The 14,369-nt window shown below is 43.6% G+C and overlaps 1 protein-coding gene and 1 non-coding gene across 5 annotated transcripts in view; both read left to right on the top strand.

The window, feature by feature from the left end:
* jcada (junctional cadherin 5 associated a) overlaps positions 1–12,470 on the top strand; it is a 322,299-nt gene extending 309,829 nt beyond the window's left edge. For all 4 annotated transcript variants that reach the window (XM_078233554.1, XM_078233563.1, XM_078233544.1 and 1 more), the window contains one exon: positions 6,947–12,470. In XM_078233554.1, coding sequence (XP_078089680.1) covers positions 6,947–6,981 — 35 coding nt within the window. In that variant the 3' untranslated portion in view covers positions 6,982–12,470. The remainder of the gene's footprint in view (positions 1–6,946) is intronic.
* LOC144481802 (U2 spliceosomal RNA) lies at positions 7,899–8,088 on the top strand. The gene has a single exon (XR_013495781.1). It is a non-coding gene; the product is annotated as a U2 spliceosomal RNA (small nuclear RNA).
* Positions 12,471–14,369: the final 1,899 nt, after the last annotated feature.

Genomic DNA, 14,369 nt, shown 5'->3' with positions numbered 1-14,369 from the left:
TTTGTTATTGCAATGGAGAGGGATAGGGCCGTACGGCAGGGCAAGGTTTACAATTGGGGGAGGGGTAATTATGATGCGATTAGGCAAGAATTAGGGGGCATAAGTGGGAACAGAAACTGTCAGAGAAAGGAACTAATGAAAAGTGGAATTTTTTCAAGGAACAAATACTGGATGTCCTTGATAGGTATGTTCCTGTCAGGCAGGGAGGAAATGGCCGAGTGAGGGAACCATGGTTCACAAAAGAGGTGGAATGTCTTGTGAAAAGGAAGAGGGAAGCTTATGTAGGGATGAGGAAACAAGGTTCAGATGGCTCGATTGAGGGTTACAAGTTAGCAAGGAATGAGCTGAAAAAGGGGCTTAGGAGAGCTAGGAGGGGACATGAGAAGTCCTTGGCGGGTCGGATCAAGGAAAACCCCAAGGCTTTTTACTCTTATGTGAGGAATAAAAGAATGACCAGGGTGAGGTTAGGGCCGGTCAAGGACAGTAGTGGGAACTTGTGTATGGAGTCAGTAGAGATAGGCGAGGTGATGAATGAATACTTTTCTTCAGTGTTCACCAAGGAGAGGGGCCATGTTTTTGAGGAAGAGAAGGTGTTACAGGCTAATAGGCTGGAGGAAATAGATGTTCGGAGGGAGGATGTCTTGGCAGTTTTGAATAAACTGAAGGTCGATAAGTCCCCTGGGCCTGATGAAATGTATCCTAGGATTCTTTGGGAGGCAAGGGATGAGATTGCAGAGCCTTTGGCGTTGATCTTTGGGTCCTCGCTGTCCACGGGGATGGTGCCAGAGGACTGGAGAATGGCGAATGTTGTTCCTCTGTTTAAGAAAGGGAATAGAAATGACCCTGGTAATTATAGACCGGTTAGTCTTACTTCGGTGGTTGGTAAATTGATGGAAAGGGTCCTTAGGGATGGGATTTACGACCATTTAGAAAGATGCGGATTAATCCGAGATAGTCAGCACGGATTCGTGAAGGGCAAGTCATGCCTCACAAATTTGATAGAATTTTTTGAGGAGGTAACTAAGTGTGTTGATGAAGGTAGGGCAGTTGATGTCATATACATGGATTTTAGTAAGGCGTTTGATAAGGTCCCCCATGGTCGGCTTATGATGAAAGTGAGGAGGTGTGGGATAGAGGGAAAGTTGGCCGATTGGATAGGCAACTGGCTGTCTGACCGAAGACAGAGGGTGGTGGTCGATGGAAAATTTTCGGATTGGAGGCAGGTTGCTAGCGGTGTGCCGCAGGGATCAGTGCTTGGTCCTCTGCTCTTTGTGATTTTTATTAATGACTTAGAGGAGGGGGCTGAAGGGTGGATCAGTAAATTTGCTGATGACACCAAGATTGGTGGAGTAGTGGATGAGGTGGAGGGCTGTTGTAGGCTGCAAAGAGACATAGATAGGATGCAAAGCTGGGCTGAAAAATGGCAAATGGAGTTTAACCCTGATAAATGTGAGGTGATTCATTTTGGTAGGACAAATTTAAATGTGGATTACAGGGTCAAAGGTAGGGTTCTGAAGACTGTGGAGGAACAGAGAGATCTTGGGGTCCATATCCACAGATCTCTAAAGGTTGCCAGTCAAGTGGATAGAGCTGTGAAGAAGGCCTATAGTGTGTTAGCTTTTATTAACAGGGGGTTGGAGTTTAAGAGCCGTGGGGTTATGCTGCAACTGTACAGGACCTTGGTGAGACCACATTTGGAATATTGTGTGCAGTTCTGGTCACCTCACTATAGGAAGGATGTGGAAGCGCTGGAAGGAGTGCAGAGGAGATTTACCAGGATGCTGCCTGGTTTGGAGGGTAGGTCATATGAGGAAAGGTTGAGGGAGCTAGGGCTGTTCTCTCTGGAGCGGAGGAGGCTGAGGGGAGACTTAATAGAGGTGTATAAAATGATGAAGGGGATAGATAGAGTGAACGTTCAAAGACTATTTCCTCGGGTGGATGGAGCTATTACAAGGGGGCATAACTATAGGGTTCGTGGTGGGAGATACAGGACGGATATCAGAGGTAGGTTCTTTACGCAGAGAGTGGTTGGGGTGTGGAATGGACTGCCTGCAGTGATAGTGGAGTCAGACACTTTAGAAACATTTAAGCGGTTATTGGATAGGCACATGGAGCACACCAGGATGATAGGGAGTGGGATAGCTTGATCTTGGTTTCAGATAAAGCTCGGCACAACATCGTGGGCCGAAGGGCCTGTTCTGTGCTGTACTGTTCTATGTTCTATGTTCTATGTAGTAACCTTGTAAAATAAGGGACTTATTTTCGCCGCACTTTGTACTTAGAATCCCCACAGTGCAGAAGGAGGCCATCGAGCCTGCACCGATAACAATCCCACCCAGACCCTGTCCTGGTATTTACCCTGCTCATCTCCTTGACTAGGGGGCAGTTTAGCATGGCCAATCCACCTAACCCACACATCTTTGGACTGTGAGAGGAAACCGGAGCACCAGGAGGAAACCCACGCAGACACGGGGAGAATGTGCAGACACGGGGAGAATGTGCAAACCCCACACAGACAGTCACCCGAGGCTGGAATTGAACCTGGGTCCCTGGCGCTGTGAGGCAGCAGTGCTAACCATTGTGCCACCGTGCTGCCCTTGGTGCTTTGGTCCCACCTCACTTCCCTGTCCTGAAGACACTGACTCACGCTGGAATGAGATTCCATCAACCCTCCTCTACAGAGGCGACACATTTATGTTCATTAGAAGTCACTGACTGGTGATGCGAGACAAGTACATTGGCTGATTTTCCGCCCCTCCCCTGCCTAGGTTCTTATTGCAACAATTCTACTGCTACTTGACTGCAGTCAGCCAGCACCACAACAACTTGCATTTATATCATACTTTTAAAGTATACACCAGACTGGAGATAGAATCTGGGACAGTCCAAATCTGTATGGTTCCCATCATAGCTATTGCCATCTCAGCCATTTGGTAAGGTTATTTAGCAGTTCGGCTGCATAAAGGGAAATTGGACATCAGGTTTTGGGTTGGGAAATTCTTCATGCCTGGCATTTGACATGGATGTGATTTTATCCGTGCAAACCTAAAGCAAAAAAGCTGATATTCAATAACTCCTCGTGGCAGTGAGATGCAGCTTGTAGCTTAGGGATTTAGACATACTGAACATTCCTTCTCTTGCATCAAAAGAAACAAAACAGAAACAAAAAGCCTAAAGTGGGCCCAATTGTTGAAAAGACAAGATTAACATTATTTGGGTTCCAGTATTTTAGAGTCTACAATCATAGAATTCCTACAGTGCAGAAGGAGGCCATTTGGCCCATCAAGTCTGAATCTACTTTCCGACAGAGCATCTTACCCAGGCCCCCCCACTCTATCACGTAACCCGGCACAATTACCCCACTAATCCCCCTAACCTACACATCTTTGGACACTAAGGGTCAATTTAGCATGGCCAATCCACCTAACCCGCACATCTTTGGACTATGGGAGGAAAGCGGTGCACCTGGAGGAAACCCACGCAGACACGGGGAGAATGTGCAGACTCCACACAGACAGTGACCTGAGGCTGGAATTGAACCTGGGTCCCTGATGCTGTGAGGCAGCAGTGCTAACCACTGTGCCACCGTGCCACCCTTATGTGTATGATTTATTTCTTCAGATATTAAAATATTTCTGTTACAATTTGTGGGCAGTTTAATGTTGACTTTTTAAAAAAGTATATTAACTAAAGTTTAGGCATAAGCACCATTTCAAAGTCTTGCTGCTGTGCAATATTTCGATCGCAGTTTCTACAAATCATTAATTGTTGGGAAATACTTCAAAGTTTATTTGCTTCTTCCTTAAAGGAGTGGGTGGCTGAAGTATGTACGTAGGCTGAAACATTTGCTCTCTTTGGACTTAACACTCAGGATGAGGATGTGTTTGGTGTGGAAAGAATCTTCTGGAATCTAGTGCAAGGACAGGGGATGATGCTGCTCCAACCTCCCTTGGAGGATAGTCTGAGATTTGCTCCCAGTTGCTCATTCTGCCTTAGTCCTCAGTCTGCACAGGAATGACCAAAATTTCTGCCTGACCCTATTCCCCAAACATCTTTCTATCAGAAATCCCATGCCATAAGATTTGGGATCCCTGAAGTTTTGGCTCAGGTGACAGCACTTTTGCCCCAGAGGCTGAAAGTTGAGGATTCAAATCCCACTCCAAAGGCTTGAGTGCAAAGTCTAGGCTGGCATTTCAGTGCAGTGGTGAGCGAATGCTGCACTGTTAGAGGTGCCACCCTTCAAACAGAACATTAAGCTGAAACCCTACCCACCACCTTAGGTGTAAGTAAAATATGCCCTGACACTATCTGAAGAAGACTAATGAAGTTCCTCTCAGTGCCCTGGCCCAATGTTTATTCATTAACAAATAACTAAAAAAAATAATTTATCTGGTCATCACATTGAGCGATGAAGAATGTACAGCACAGAAACAAACCAGTTGTCACAACAATTCCACACCGATGTTTATGCTCCACATGAGTTTCCTCCTACCCCTCTTCATCTGGTCTGATGAGTAAAAGTTTCTATTCATTTCTCCCTTCTGTTTATCTAGCTTCTCCTTAATCACATAATATCACATTGCTGTTTGTGGCAGCTTGCTGTGCACAAAATTGGCTGCAGTATTCCCTACATCACAACAATGACGACACATCAGCAGTAATTTCCTTGATTGTAAAACATTTATCGACATTCTGAGGTTGTGAAAGGCACTATATAAATGGAAATCTTTCTTTCCTATCTTCCCTTGCTTTTCTCTCGGGCATTGAGCTACATAGAAACATAGAAAATAGAAGCAGGAGTAGCCCTTCGAGCCTGCTCCGTCATTCATTTTGATCAAGGCTGATCATCGAATTCAATATCCTGATCCCCCTTCCCCCCATATCCCTTGATCCCTATAGCCCCAAGAGTTGCCTGGCATTAACCCCTGATCCCAATGGCTAAGTCGGGCACCAAGCATAACAGAATAACAACCACAACTTACTTTCCTTGAATTTTTATTTGAGAATCATAGAATCCTACATTGCAGAAGGGGGCCATTCAGCCCATCAAGTCTGCACTGACTACAATTCCACCCAGGCCCTATCCCCATAACCCCATGCATTTACCCTAGCTAGTCCCCCTAACAGTAAGGGGCAATTTAGCATGGCCAATCCACCTAACCACCTAATCTTTGGACTGTGGGAGGAAACCGGAGCACGTGGAGGAAGCCCACGCAGACACGGGGAGAATGGTGCAAACTGCACACAGACAGGGACTTGGGAATTGAACCTGGGTCCCTGGTGTCACAGAGTCATAGATGTTTACAACATGGAAACAGGCCCTTCGGCCCAACTTGTCCATGCCACCCTTTTTTTTTAAACCCCTAAGCTAATCCCAATTGCCTGCATTTGGCCCATATCCCTCTATACCCATCGTACCCATGTAACTATCTAAATGCTTTTTAAAAGGTAAAATTGTACTTGCCTCTTCTACTACCTCTGGCAGCTTGTTCCAGACACTCACCACCCTCTGTGTGAAACAATTTCCCCTCTGGACACTTTTGTATCTCTCCCCTCTCACCTTAAACCTATGTCCTCTAATTTTAGACTCCCCTACCTTTGGGAAAAGATATTGACTATCTACCTTGTCTATGCCCCTCATTATTTTATAGACCTCTATAAGGTCACCCCTCAGCCTCCTACGCTCCAGAGAAAAAAGTCCCAGTCTATCCAGCCTCTCCTTAGAACTCAATCCATCAAGTCCCAGTAGCATCCTAGTAAATCTTTTCTGCACTCTTTCTAGGTTAATAATATCCCTTCTATAATAGGGTGACCAGAATTGCACACAGTATTCCAAGTGTGGCCTTACCAATGTCTTGTACAACTTTAACAAGACATTCCAACTCCTGTATTCAATGTTCTGACCGATGAAACCAAGCATGCCGAATGCCTTCTTCACCATTCTGTCCACCTGTGACTCCACTTTCAAAGAGCTATGAACATGTACCCCTAGATCTCTTTGTTCTGTAACTCTCCCCAACGCCCTACCATTAACTAAGTAAGTCCTGCCCTGGTTCAATCTACCAAAATGCATCACCTCTCATTTGTCTAAATTAAACTCCATCTGCCATTCTTCAGCCTACTGGCCCGATTGATCAAATTCCCGTTGCAATTGGAGATAACTTTTTTCACTGTCCACTATGCCACCAATCTTGGTGTCATCTGCAAATTTACTAACCATGCCCCCTATATTCTCATCCAAATCATTAATATAAATGACAAATAACAGTGGGCCCAGCACTGATCCCTGAGGCACACCGCTGGTCACAGGCCTCCAGTTTGAAAAACAACTCTCTACAAACACCCTCTGGCTTCTGTCAAGACGCCAATTTTGTATCCATTTAGATACCTCACCCTAGAGCTGTGAGGCAGCAATGCTAACCACAGTGCCACCGTGCCACTCTTAACTTGTGCCTTTCCTTCAGGTCACACAAGCTGATAAATTCCACCTTTGTGGAACAGGATTTTCAATTATCTACTGCGATGCCGCAATGGAAACAAATCCCTACCCTGATTTCTATCTGTTCTGCTTAGTGTGGGAGCCACTGGAGGAAACCTCAGTGCATGCGACTAAACTGAGTGGGTGATGAGGAGTGCGAGGAGCTGGAAGACTAACTGTGGAAACTCATAGCTGTCTCCACACTGATCTTGAAGCAGAAAAATAGGCAAATGCAGGTGACCAGACCCAAACGCCGACTGCCTCTGCTAAGCGTGGATGTTTGGTGTGTATGCATCACTCCACACTGCTTTCAACATATGGTTTAATGAGTTGACCATTCCATGACACTGAATAATGTCACATTGGATTACATAGGCTGAAGTGTGTGCATGTTTGTGGCTGTAAGAATGATGTATGACACAGATGCTGATATAATTTTCTTTATCCCAGATTATTCCTGTTTTCCAGATGCCTATGATCCCAGCAAAGTTGAGACCGTGTGAAAAGAAAGGAGGTGACAAGGACGGAGAAATTTCAGGAAAATGTTGTGGATTTTACACTGTGATCTGTTCACGAGACTGTCTTTCATCAAATGCAAACTTCTGGACAGCCTTCTGCACACACTGTTTATATTAATAAATACATTGACAAAATGCTGTATCACTGCCAGGAAGAAATTAGTCAGACACAGAAACCATTGTTAACCATCTGGTGTCTGAACAGATAGCACGGTTCAATAAAAAAATTATAGCCTTCTATAGCTGGTCGCTACAACCCAGCTCCTGGTGCACATGGTCACACAGCACAAAACCACCCCGAATTTTGTATCTAATTGCATTCTCACTCTGAGTCCAGAGAATAACTGATAAAATGCGACATTGGTGCAATAAAGGGGTGCTCTCCTGAATTTGGGTTTGACACAGAGCGAAGGCTGCGAAATACACAATGCCAGACCCAGAATGCTTGATGCTAGTACACTGGACACCTGGATTTAGCAAATGCTCCTTCCACTGGAGCTAATATTGTTCACTTAATGAGCACAAAATGAGGATAAATCAAGCCTTCTGCATTAAACTCCCACTAACTGGACCTGATATCAAAGAATGACCATATTATTCACATACAATATCTCTAACATTTCTCTTTGTTAGGAGCATTTGTAAATTCACAAATTTGCATCTTAATTACAAGTAATTATATGAAAGTGTTTCATGGTAAATGTGGAAGTTTTCAAGTTATGAAACCCCTAAGCCTAGCTTTTCCAATTCTGGAATTGTTGGATTAGAATTATTGTTGGCGAGTGGTAGGCAGACTCAAATGGAAGTGGGTTGTTTGCGGACAATCTTACCAGTTTAGCTCATTCGCATAGCCTTAGGTTCAAATCTGGGCAGATGCAGGAAGCACAATAGGGATGGCTAAGATCGCTTCTCGGCCTTTTGGCTAAGATCAAGTGTAGTTTTGTTGTCCTGCACTTGGTTGAAGTCATGAGGTTACACTGAGGCTTCATTTGAAGCAATTTTTTAAAGTGGCGTCTAGGCCTTTTGGCTAAGATGCAAATGAGATCAAGCCTTGCAGGAGGTGCAATGCCTGCTCCAATCAGCTTAGATCATGTAGATCAAGCCCAAGACAGGAAGTGGCTTGCCTGTCTTGTCAGCTTGGATCTGGAATGTCTCACTTGCTGAGACTTTGAATTGGACTTTGATTGGATTGAATTGGATATAAACAAAAAAAAATAGGGATGGCTAAGATCTAGTGTCAGATCAAACCCAAGATGAGATGCAATGCCTTATCTTGTCAGCTTGGATCTTGTTTGTCTCTCTTGAGGGGACCTTGAATTGGATCCATTTGGATTTTGGAGCCAAGCGAGGAATGGATTTGGGTTTGCCCGCTCCACTCTGAGCATTGGCTTTGTAACTTAAAGGATGGAGTAAAAGGTTTAAAAAGAAAATGGGGATGAGAGCAAGAAACCAGTGCAGAAGCGAAATATAAGGATCAAGGTTCAGCATTGGGTGTGAGCTCTCAGATTTCCTTGGACAGTGGAGCTTCCTCATGCACTCATTGTGCAAGACCTGCCGCCTCAGTCAGCAGATATATACACCAGTGTATCAGCAGTGTAGCCCCAGAGCTTTTTCATCTCTTCCAAATACCACAGGTTGTGGGGAAAGATGTGCTCCCAATATGAAAGGTCAGTTCATGTCAGTAGAATAGAATGAACAATGATGTGAAGACTCAAGAGATTAAGTGCCTGCAAGACAAAAACGAAACAAAAGCAAATGAACAGAAATAGTAAAAACATTTGTGAAATATCTCAGCTGGAACTTACTTATGCAGGCCTTTAAAATCAACTTAAAATCACTGATACCTCTGGCAACACTGGGCGCCCATTTCTCATGGGTGCCCTTCAGAAAGAGTGTTCCTGTCACCTAAATGTTGGCAAGTGCCATGCATGATGGACACCATCCACACCCTGCCCACCATGAATATTTGAATGAGGAGCCCGCTTGTTTGAGGCAGGAATTCCAAAACTGCTGATCCTCACGCCACAGATATGACACAAATGACCATATACAAGGTCACAGCGAGACAGGTTTCCCATCCATTCTCCATGACCGGACATGCAAGTCCAAGTCATTACTACACGTGGCTAACATCAGAAACTCGGAGTTTATTTCTACCTTGAAAGACAACGCAATCTTTATTGAGATCGATGCAGTATGATGCGTTCCTCAAATTAATTGATAAAAGAAAATTTGATGTGCCCACTCACAGTTTGCAAGGCATATTTCTTGATAGACATTAATTTAAATATTCCAGAGCTGGATTAAGTGTGTGTCTGCTGCAGACATGATAATCACTGCACACTAAGAGTGAAATTTTACCAGCCCGTCCGCCCGAGATTCGTACGATCCCGTCCCAGGCAAACGGAGAATTCCGTTCTGCGATTTCAGGGCAATCGTGCCGGTAAAATTCCTGCCTAAGTATTTTTTTAAAAATCATTTTGTGGATGCAGTTTTCACCAGAAGGCCTTCTGGACATGGGTGATTCCATGCAATTGTACTCACAACCAATATCATCCAGTGCCATTACACTGCAGAAATTGCAGATGCACAACCTGCCATTTTGTTTTCTTTTGGGCGAGTAGTTGACAAGCTACAACGTGACGGGGAAAGTAACCGTTACTCCGGTCATCAAATCCATCAACTCTCTTTTTTTGGAGTTCCTCAGATCTGATTTTACTGCGAACTGTTATAACAACTTGCAATAATCTCGTGCCCCTGATGTAGGAACACATCCCAATGCATCGATTTTTAAACAGAAGTGGAATGTAACCCTTTAATTGCTTGTTGGTGCCTTTCTGATTGACTATATACTGATGACAAAATAGGCTCAAAGATTATTGCTGTAAATAAAATATTATGTATATTTATTTTTAATCTATTACAGTATTATTCGACTGAAAGTGATGGCAAGAGAACTAGCGATTTGGAATCGTTGACTAACACAGCGAAGCTGTGGTAACGGGCTAATGTTATACAGCGATTGATTGTTAAATGATGTGGAGATTGAGATTATTATGGGTGGGATTTCTTTCCTTTTCCCATGCCTCCAAGGACTAGGAATTGTGAAGGATTTATTGTAGCAAACACGTTAAATGAATGCCTTGTCATGACAGTGAGGAATGGGCAATAAATGCTGACCTTATCAGCAATGCCGCCCCCATCCTGAGAATGAATGAACAGAATACGAAAAACCGAATCAACATGTGTGTCAATAACGTCTGCCTAATTTTCCCTGTGTTTGCACATAGTTTACTTACCAGGTGTCAGACTGGATTTCATAAAAGTTGCCAAGGTAGTGTGTGCAAAGTAAACTGCCTAGCCAATACAGGGTGCTTTTTCTCCATCCTGCTGTTTTCAGTGGAGAAGCACAAATGGCCAATATTTACATTCAGATTGAATACCGCAAAGTAATTATGAAACAAAACCTGAGATTGAATGTTTGCCAGTCAGGTTTCTGGCCCACTGTTTATTTGATAGCGGTGGGACGCAAAGGTGGCTTTTACGTTTCCATGGGGTAAAAATGACACTATTCTAAGTTCAAGCATATCATTACCAATTACAAAATGCTACTAACTCTAATGCAGCATATGTGCTTCCTACAGATAACATATTCATTATTTTTCTAACATTTAAAGAAATAACACGTGAAAATAAGTAAGCTATATTATATAAAATTATGTTTTAACTTTTTAAATGCAAGTCCAGTCTGGGCTCAGTTTTCATGCTGAGCATGTGGGACATTCAAAAGTTAATGAAAAGCAGCAGCAAGTTAAGTAGGCTTACAGCTGGCTTAATGTATAGGGGTAAATTGAATAGCTTGATGCGTTTCTATGTATATAGTCTGTAAAGGGACAGCAAACGCCATTCACAGCCAATACCAGCCAGTGACCGCAAAGAAGAGTTGAATTACATGTAGCATTAGCAGGAATTCCAAAATAAAAGTTGGTTATAGTCCTTCTGTTTCTATTGGCTATCTCAAATTCCGTGTGCAGTCACTTTCATTGGAACTGAGGAGTGAAGTTGTAATTGGATCAAAGCAATTATTATTTACACATAAAAGCTTTGGAAGGAAATATAATGGTTCGGGTTCCAATTCATCAAAGGCTGGCACTGTCACTGGCTGTATTTGGCCGATTGACATTAATCCACTTTAGGATGCATCGCACTCAAGCCAATTTGGCGCATGATGTGTCTTGGTTCATCATCTCAAATTGCTCCCGACACTACCACACTGGAATTAAGAATCTACTGATGACCATGAAACAATTGTCGATTGTCGGAAAAACCCATCTGGTTCACTCATGTCCTTTAGGGAAGGAAATCTGCCGTCCTTACCTGGTCTGGCCTACATGTGATTCCAGAGCCACAGCAATGTGGTTGACTCTTAACTGCCCTCTAAGGGCAATTAGGGATGGGCAATAAATGCTGGCCAGCCAGTGACGCCCATGTCCCATGAATGAATCTAAAAAAATTGAGACATGTACCCCAAATCACCCTGTTATGTAGCTCAAAGTGCTTTCCAGACACATCCCAATGATAAAGTGATAAAACCTATCATTGTATTGCAAAATGTTTTTGTTTAGAATGGCATAATTAGAATGGACAAAATATAATTTTTTTCACATTTTACTAAAATCCGAACGACAACACTCAAACTGATTTCTGCAGAAAGCCAAATTTTGATGTTAATGCCAAATACAGTGCAGGAGATAAGACCATAAGACATTGGAGCAGAATTAGGCCACTCGGCCCATCGAGTCTGCTCCGCCATTCAATCATGGCTGATATTTTTCTCATCCCCATTCTCCTGCCTGTTCCCCATAACCCCTGATGTCCCTATTGATCAAGAACCTATCTATCTCGGTCTTAAAGACACTCACATAGATGGGAAGCTTCGGTCTCAGAGGAAAATATTCCGATAGCTAATCCACTGCTGTTGTCAGACAAAGAGAAAATCACCTCAACCGAACATATGGATGTGGATCAAAAAGATGAGGCTGGCTGTTATCCACTAACATTGTTTTTTTTTTGGCGAGGTTAAACCTCTATATGAATGCTTTGTCCCTTCCTTTGTGGAGACAGTGTTGATGAATGGTTTGAAATGATTGAAATGCAATCCTTTTCCACTGTCTGGAGAGAAAACGGGGATGAATCTACATTTCAGCGACTCAGTAAAACACCCACATATCTTAAAAGCTGTTCCATAATTCTTTTAAAAATGAAAGCTGTTATATATAAAACAAATATGTAATTGTATAGACCTCATGAGGATGTGGAGTAAAATAAAAGGGAATCTATTTGTTTTTCCTTATGGCTTGCCATTAACTTCTATTTATCAACTCAATGTAAATACTAATTCACATTGTGTCTTGTGTGTTCACTGATGTATATTATTCCAGCTTATCTCTGAATAAAATATATGCATGAAACTACTTTTAAATATTAATCCATTTGTATTTTTCTTTACTCTCCAGTTTTAGAATCATAGAAACCCTACAGCACAGAAAGAGGCCATTCGGCCCATCGAGTCTGCACCGACCACAATCCCAGGCCCTATCCCCATATCCCTACATATTTTACCCGCTAATCCCTCTAACCTACGCATCGCAGGACACTAAGGGGCAATTTTAGCATGGCCAATCAACCTAACACGCACATCTTTGGACTGTGGGAGGAAACCGGAGCACCCGGAGGGAACCCACGCAGACACGAGGAGAATGTGCAAACTCCACACAGACAGTGACCCAAGCCAGGAATCGAACCCAGGTCCCTGGAGCTATGAAGCAGCAGTGCTAACCACTGTGCTACCGTGCCGCCCTGTTTCTCTCTTTCTCCCTGTTTATCTCACTTGCCACCCATATATATTGTATATATATATATATATAACTCCACCTCCACCATTCAAGGGGGAGGTTAAGGAGCTCAGTTAACTAATTGTTAGGTTGTCAGCTCAAATCCTCAAGTGGATAAAATGAACACTGTGTCTGAGGAATGCGAGGAGATAGGAGTCTTCCTCAGTGTCAGTGCTTTGGCCTCGGGCTGTAAGATCTTGGCATTGTGGGCGGCACGGTGCCACAGTGGTTAGTACTTCTGCCTCACAGCACCAGGGACCCGGGTTTGATTCCTGGCTTGGGTCACTCTCTGTGTGGAGTCTGAACGTTCTCCCCGTGTCTGCGTGGGTTTCCTCCGGGTGCTCCGGTTTCCCCCCACAGTCCGAAAGGCGTGCTGGTTATGTACATTGGCCATGCAAAATTCTCCGTCCGTGTACCCAAACAGGCGACAGAGTGTGGCGACTTGGAGATTTTTGCAGTAACTTCATTGCAGTGTTAATGTAAGCCTACTTGTGACACTAATAAATGAATTATGAATGGGGATGCTATTAAATCAACATACAACTATATAGCACTTTTAGCATCATTAATCATCCCAAATTGCTCAACAGGTGCATTACCTGGGGGTGGCACAGTGGTTAGCACCGCTGCCTCACAGCGCCAGGGACCAAGTTCAATTCTGGCCTCGGGTGACTGTCTGTGTGGAGTTTGCACCTTCCAATGAAGGACACTCGCCACAGAGTGGGACACATTTTCATTCAGCAACACTGGGTGATGGCTCGGTCACATTGCAGACTGAACACAATTTGAATATTGATATTGCATCAACATAAAACTCGTGGTACACGTGGACCATTGAGAATCCTTTAAGCTAATTGATGTTTGTTTGCAAAGAGCTGACTGTCCCTTTGGCTCTTTGCTAATATTAAAGATTCCACCAGCAACCCAGTGGTCTTTTGCCTGACCAAAGAGTGATGTGAAACAAGCGATCAGTGATGTCAACCCCTGTGTCACTGTAGAAAAAGGAAACAAGACAAATTACTCACCACAGAAGTCCCTGCTCTTGTAGCCACAGTATTTAGATTTGATTTATTATTGTCACATGTATTAACATACAGTGAAAAGTATTATTTCTTGCGCACTATATAGACCAAGCATACCGTACATAGAGAAGGAAAGGAGAGGGTGCAGAATGTAGTGTTACAGTCATAGCTAGGATATAGAGAAAGGTCAATTTAATGCGAGGTCGGTCCAAAGATCTGATGGCAGCAGGGAAGAAGCTGTTTTTGAATCGGTTGGTACGTGTCCTCAGACTTTTGTATCTTTTTCCCGATGGAAGAAGGTAGAAGAGAGTATGTCAGGGTGGTGGGGTCCTTGATTATGCTGGCTGCTTTTCCGAGGCAGCGGGAAGTGTAGACAGTGTCAATGAAGGGGAGGCTGGTTTGAGTGATGGACTGGGCTTCATTCATGATCCTTTGCAGTTTCTTGCAGTCTTGGGCA

This window comes from Mustelus asterias, chromosome 2, assembly GCF_964213995.1.
Source record: "Mustelus asterias chromosome 2, sMusAst1.hap1.1, whole genome shotgun sequence".
In the NCBI taxonomy this organism is placed as follows: Eukaryota; Metazoa; Chordata; class Chondrichthyes; order Carcharhiniformes; family Triakidae; genus Mustelus; species Mustelus asterias.
Note: the sequence above shows the minus strand (reverse complement) of the source record. Positions and strands in the feature narration are given on the sequence as shown.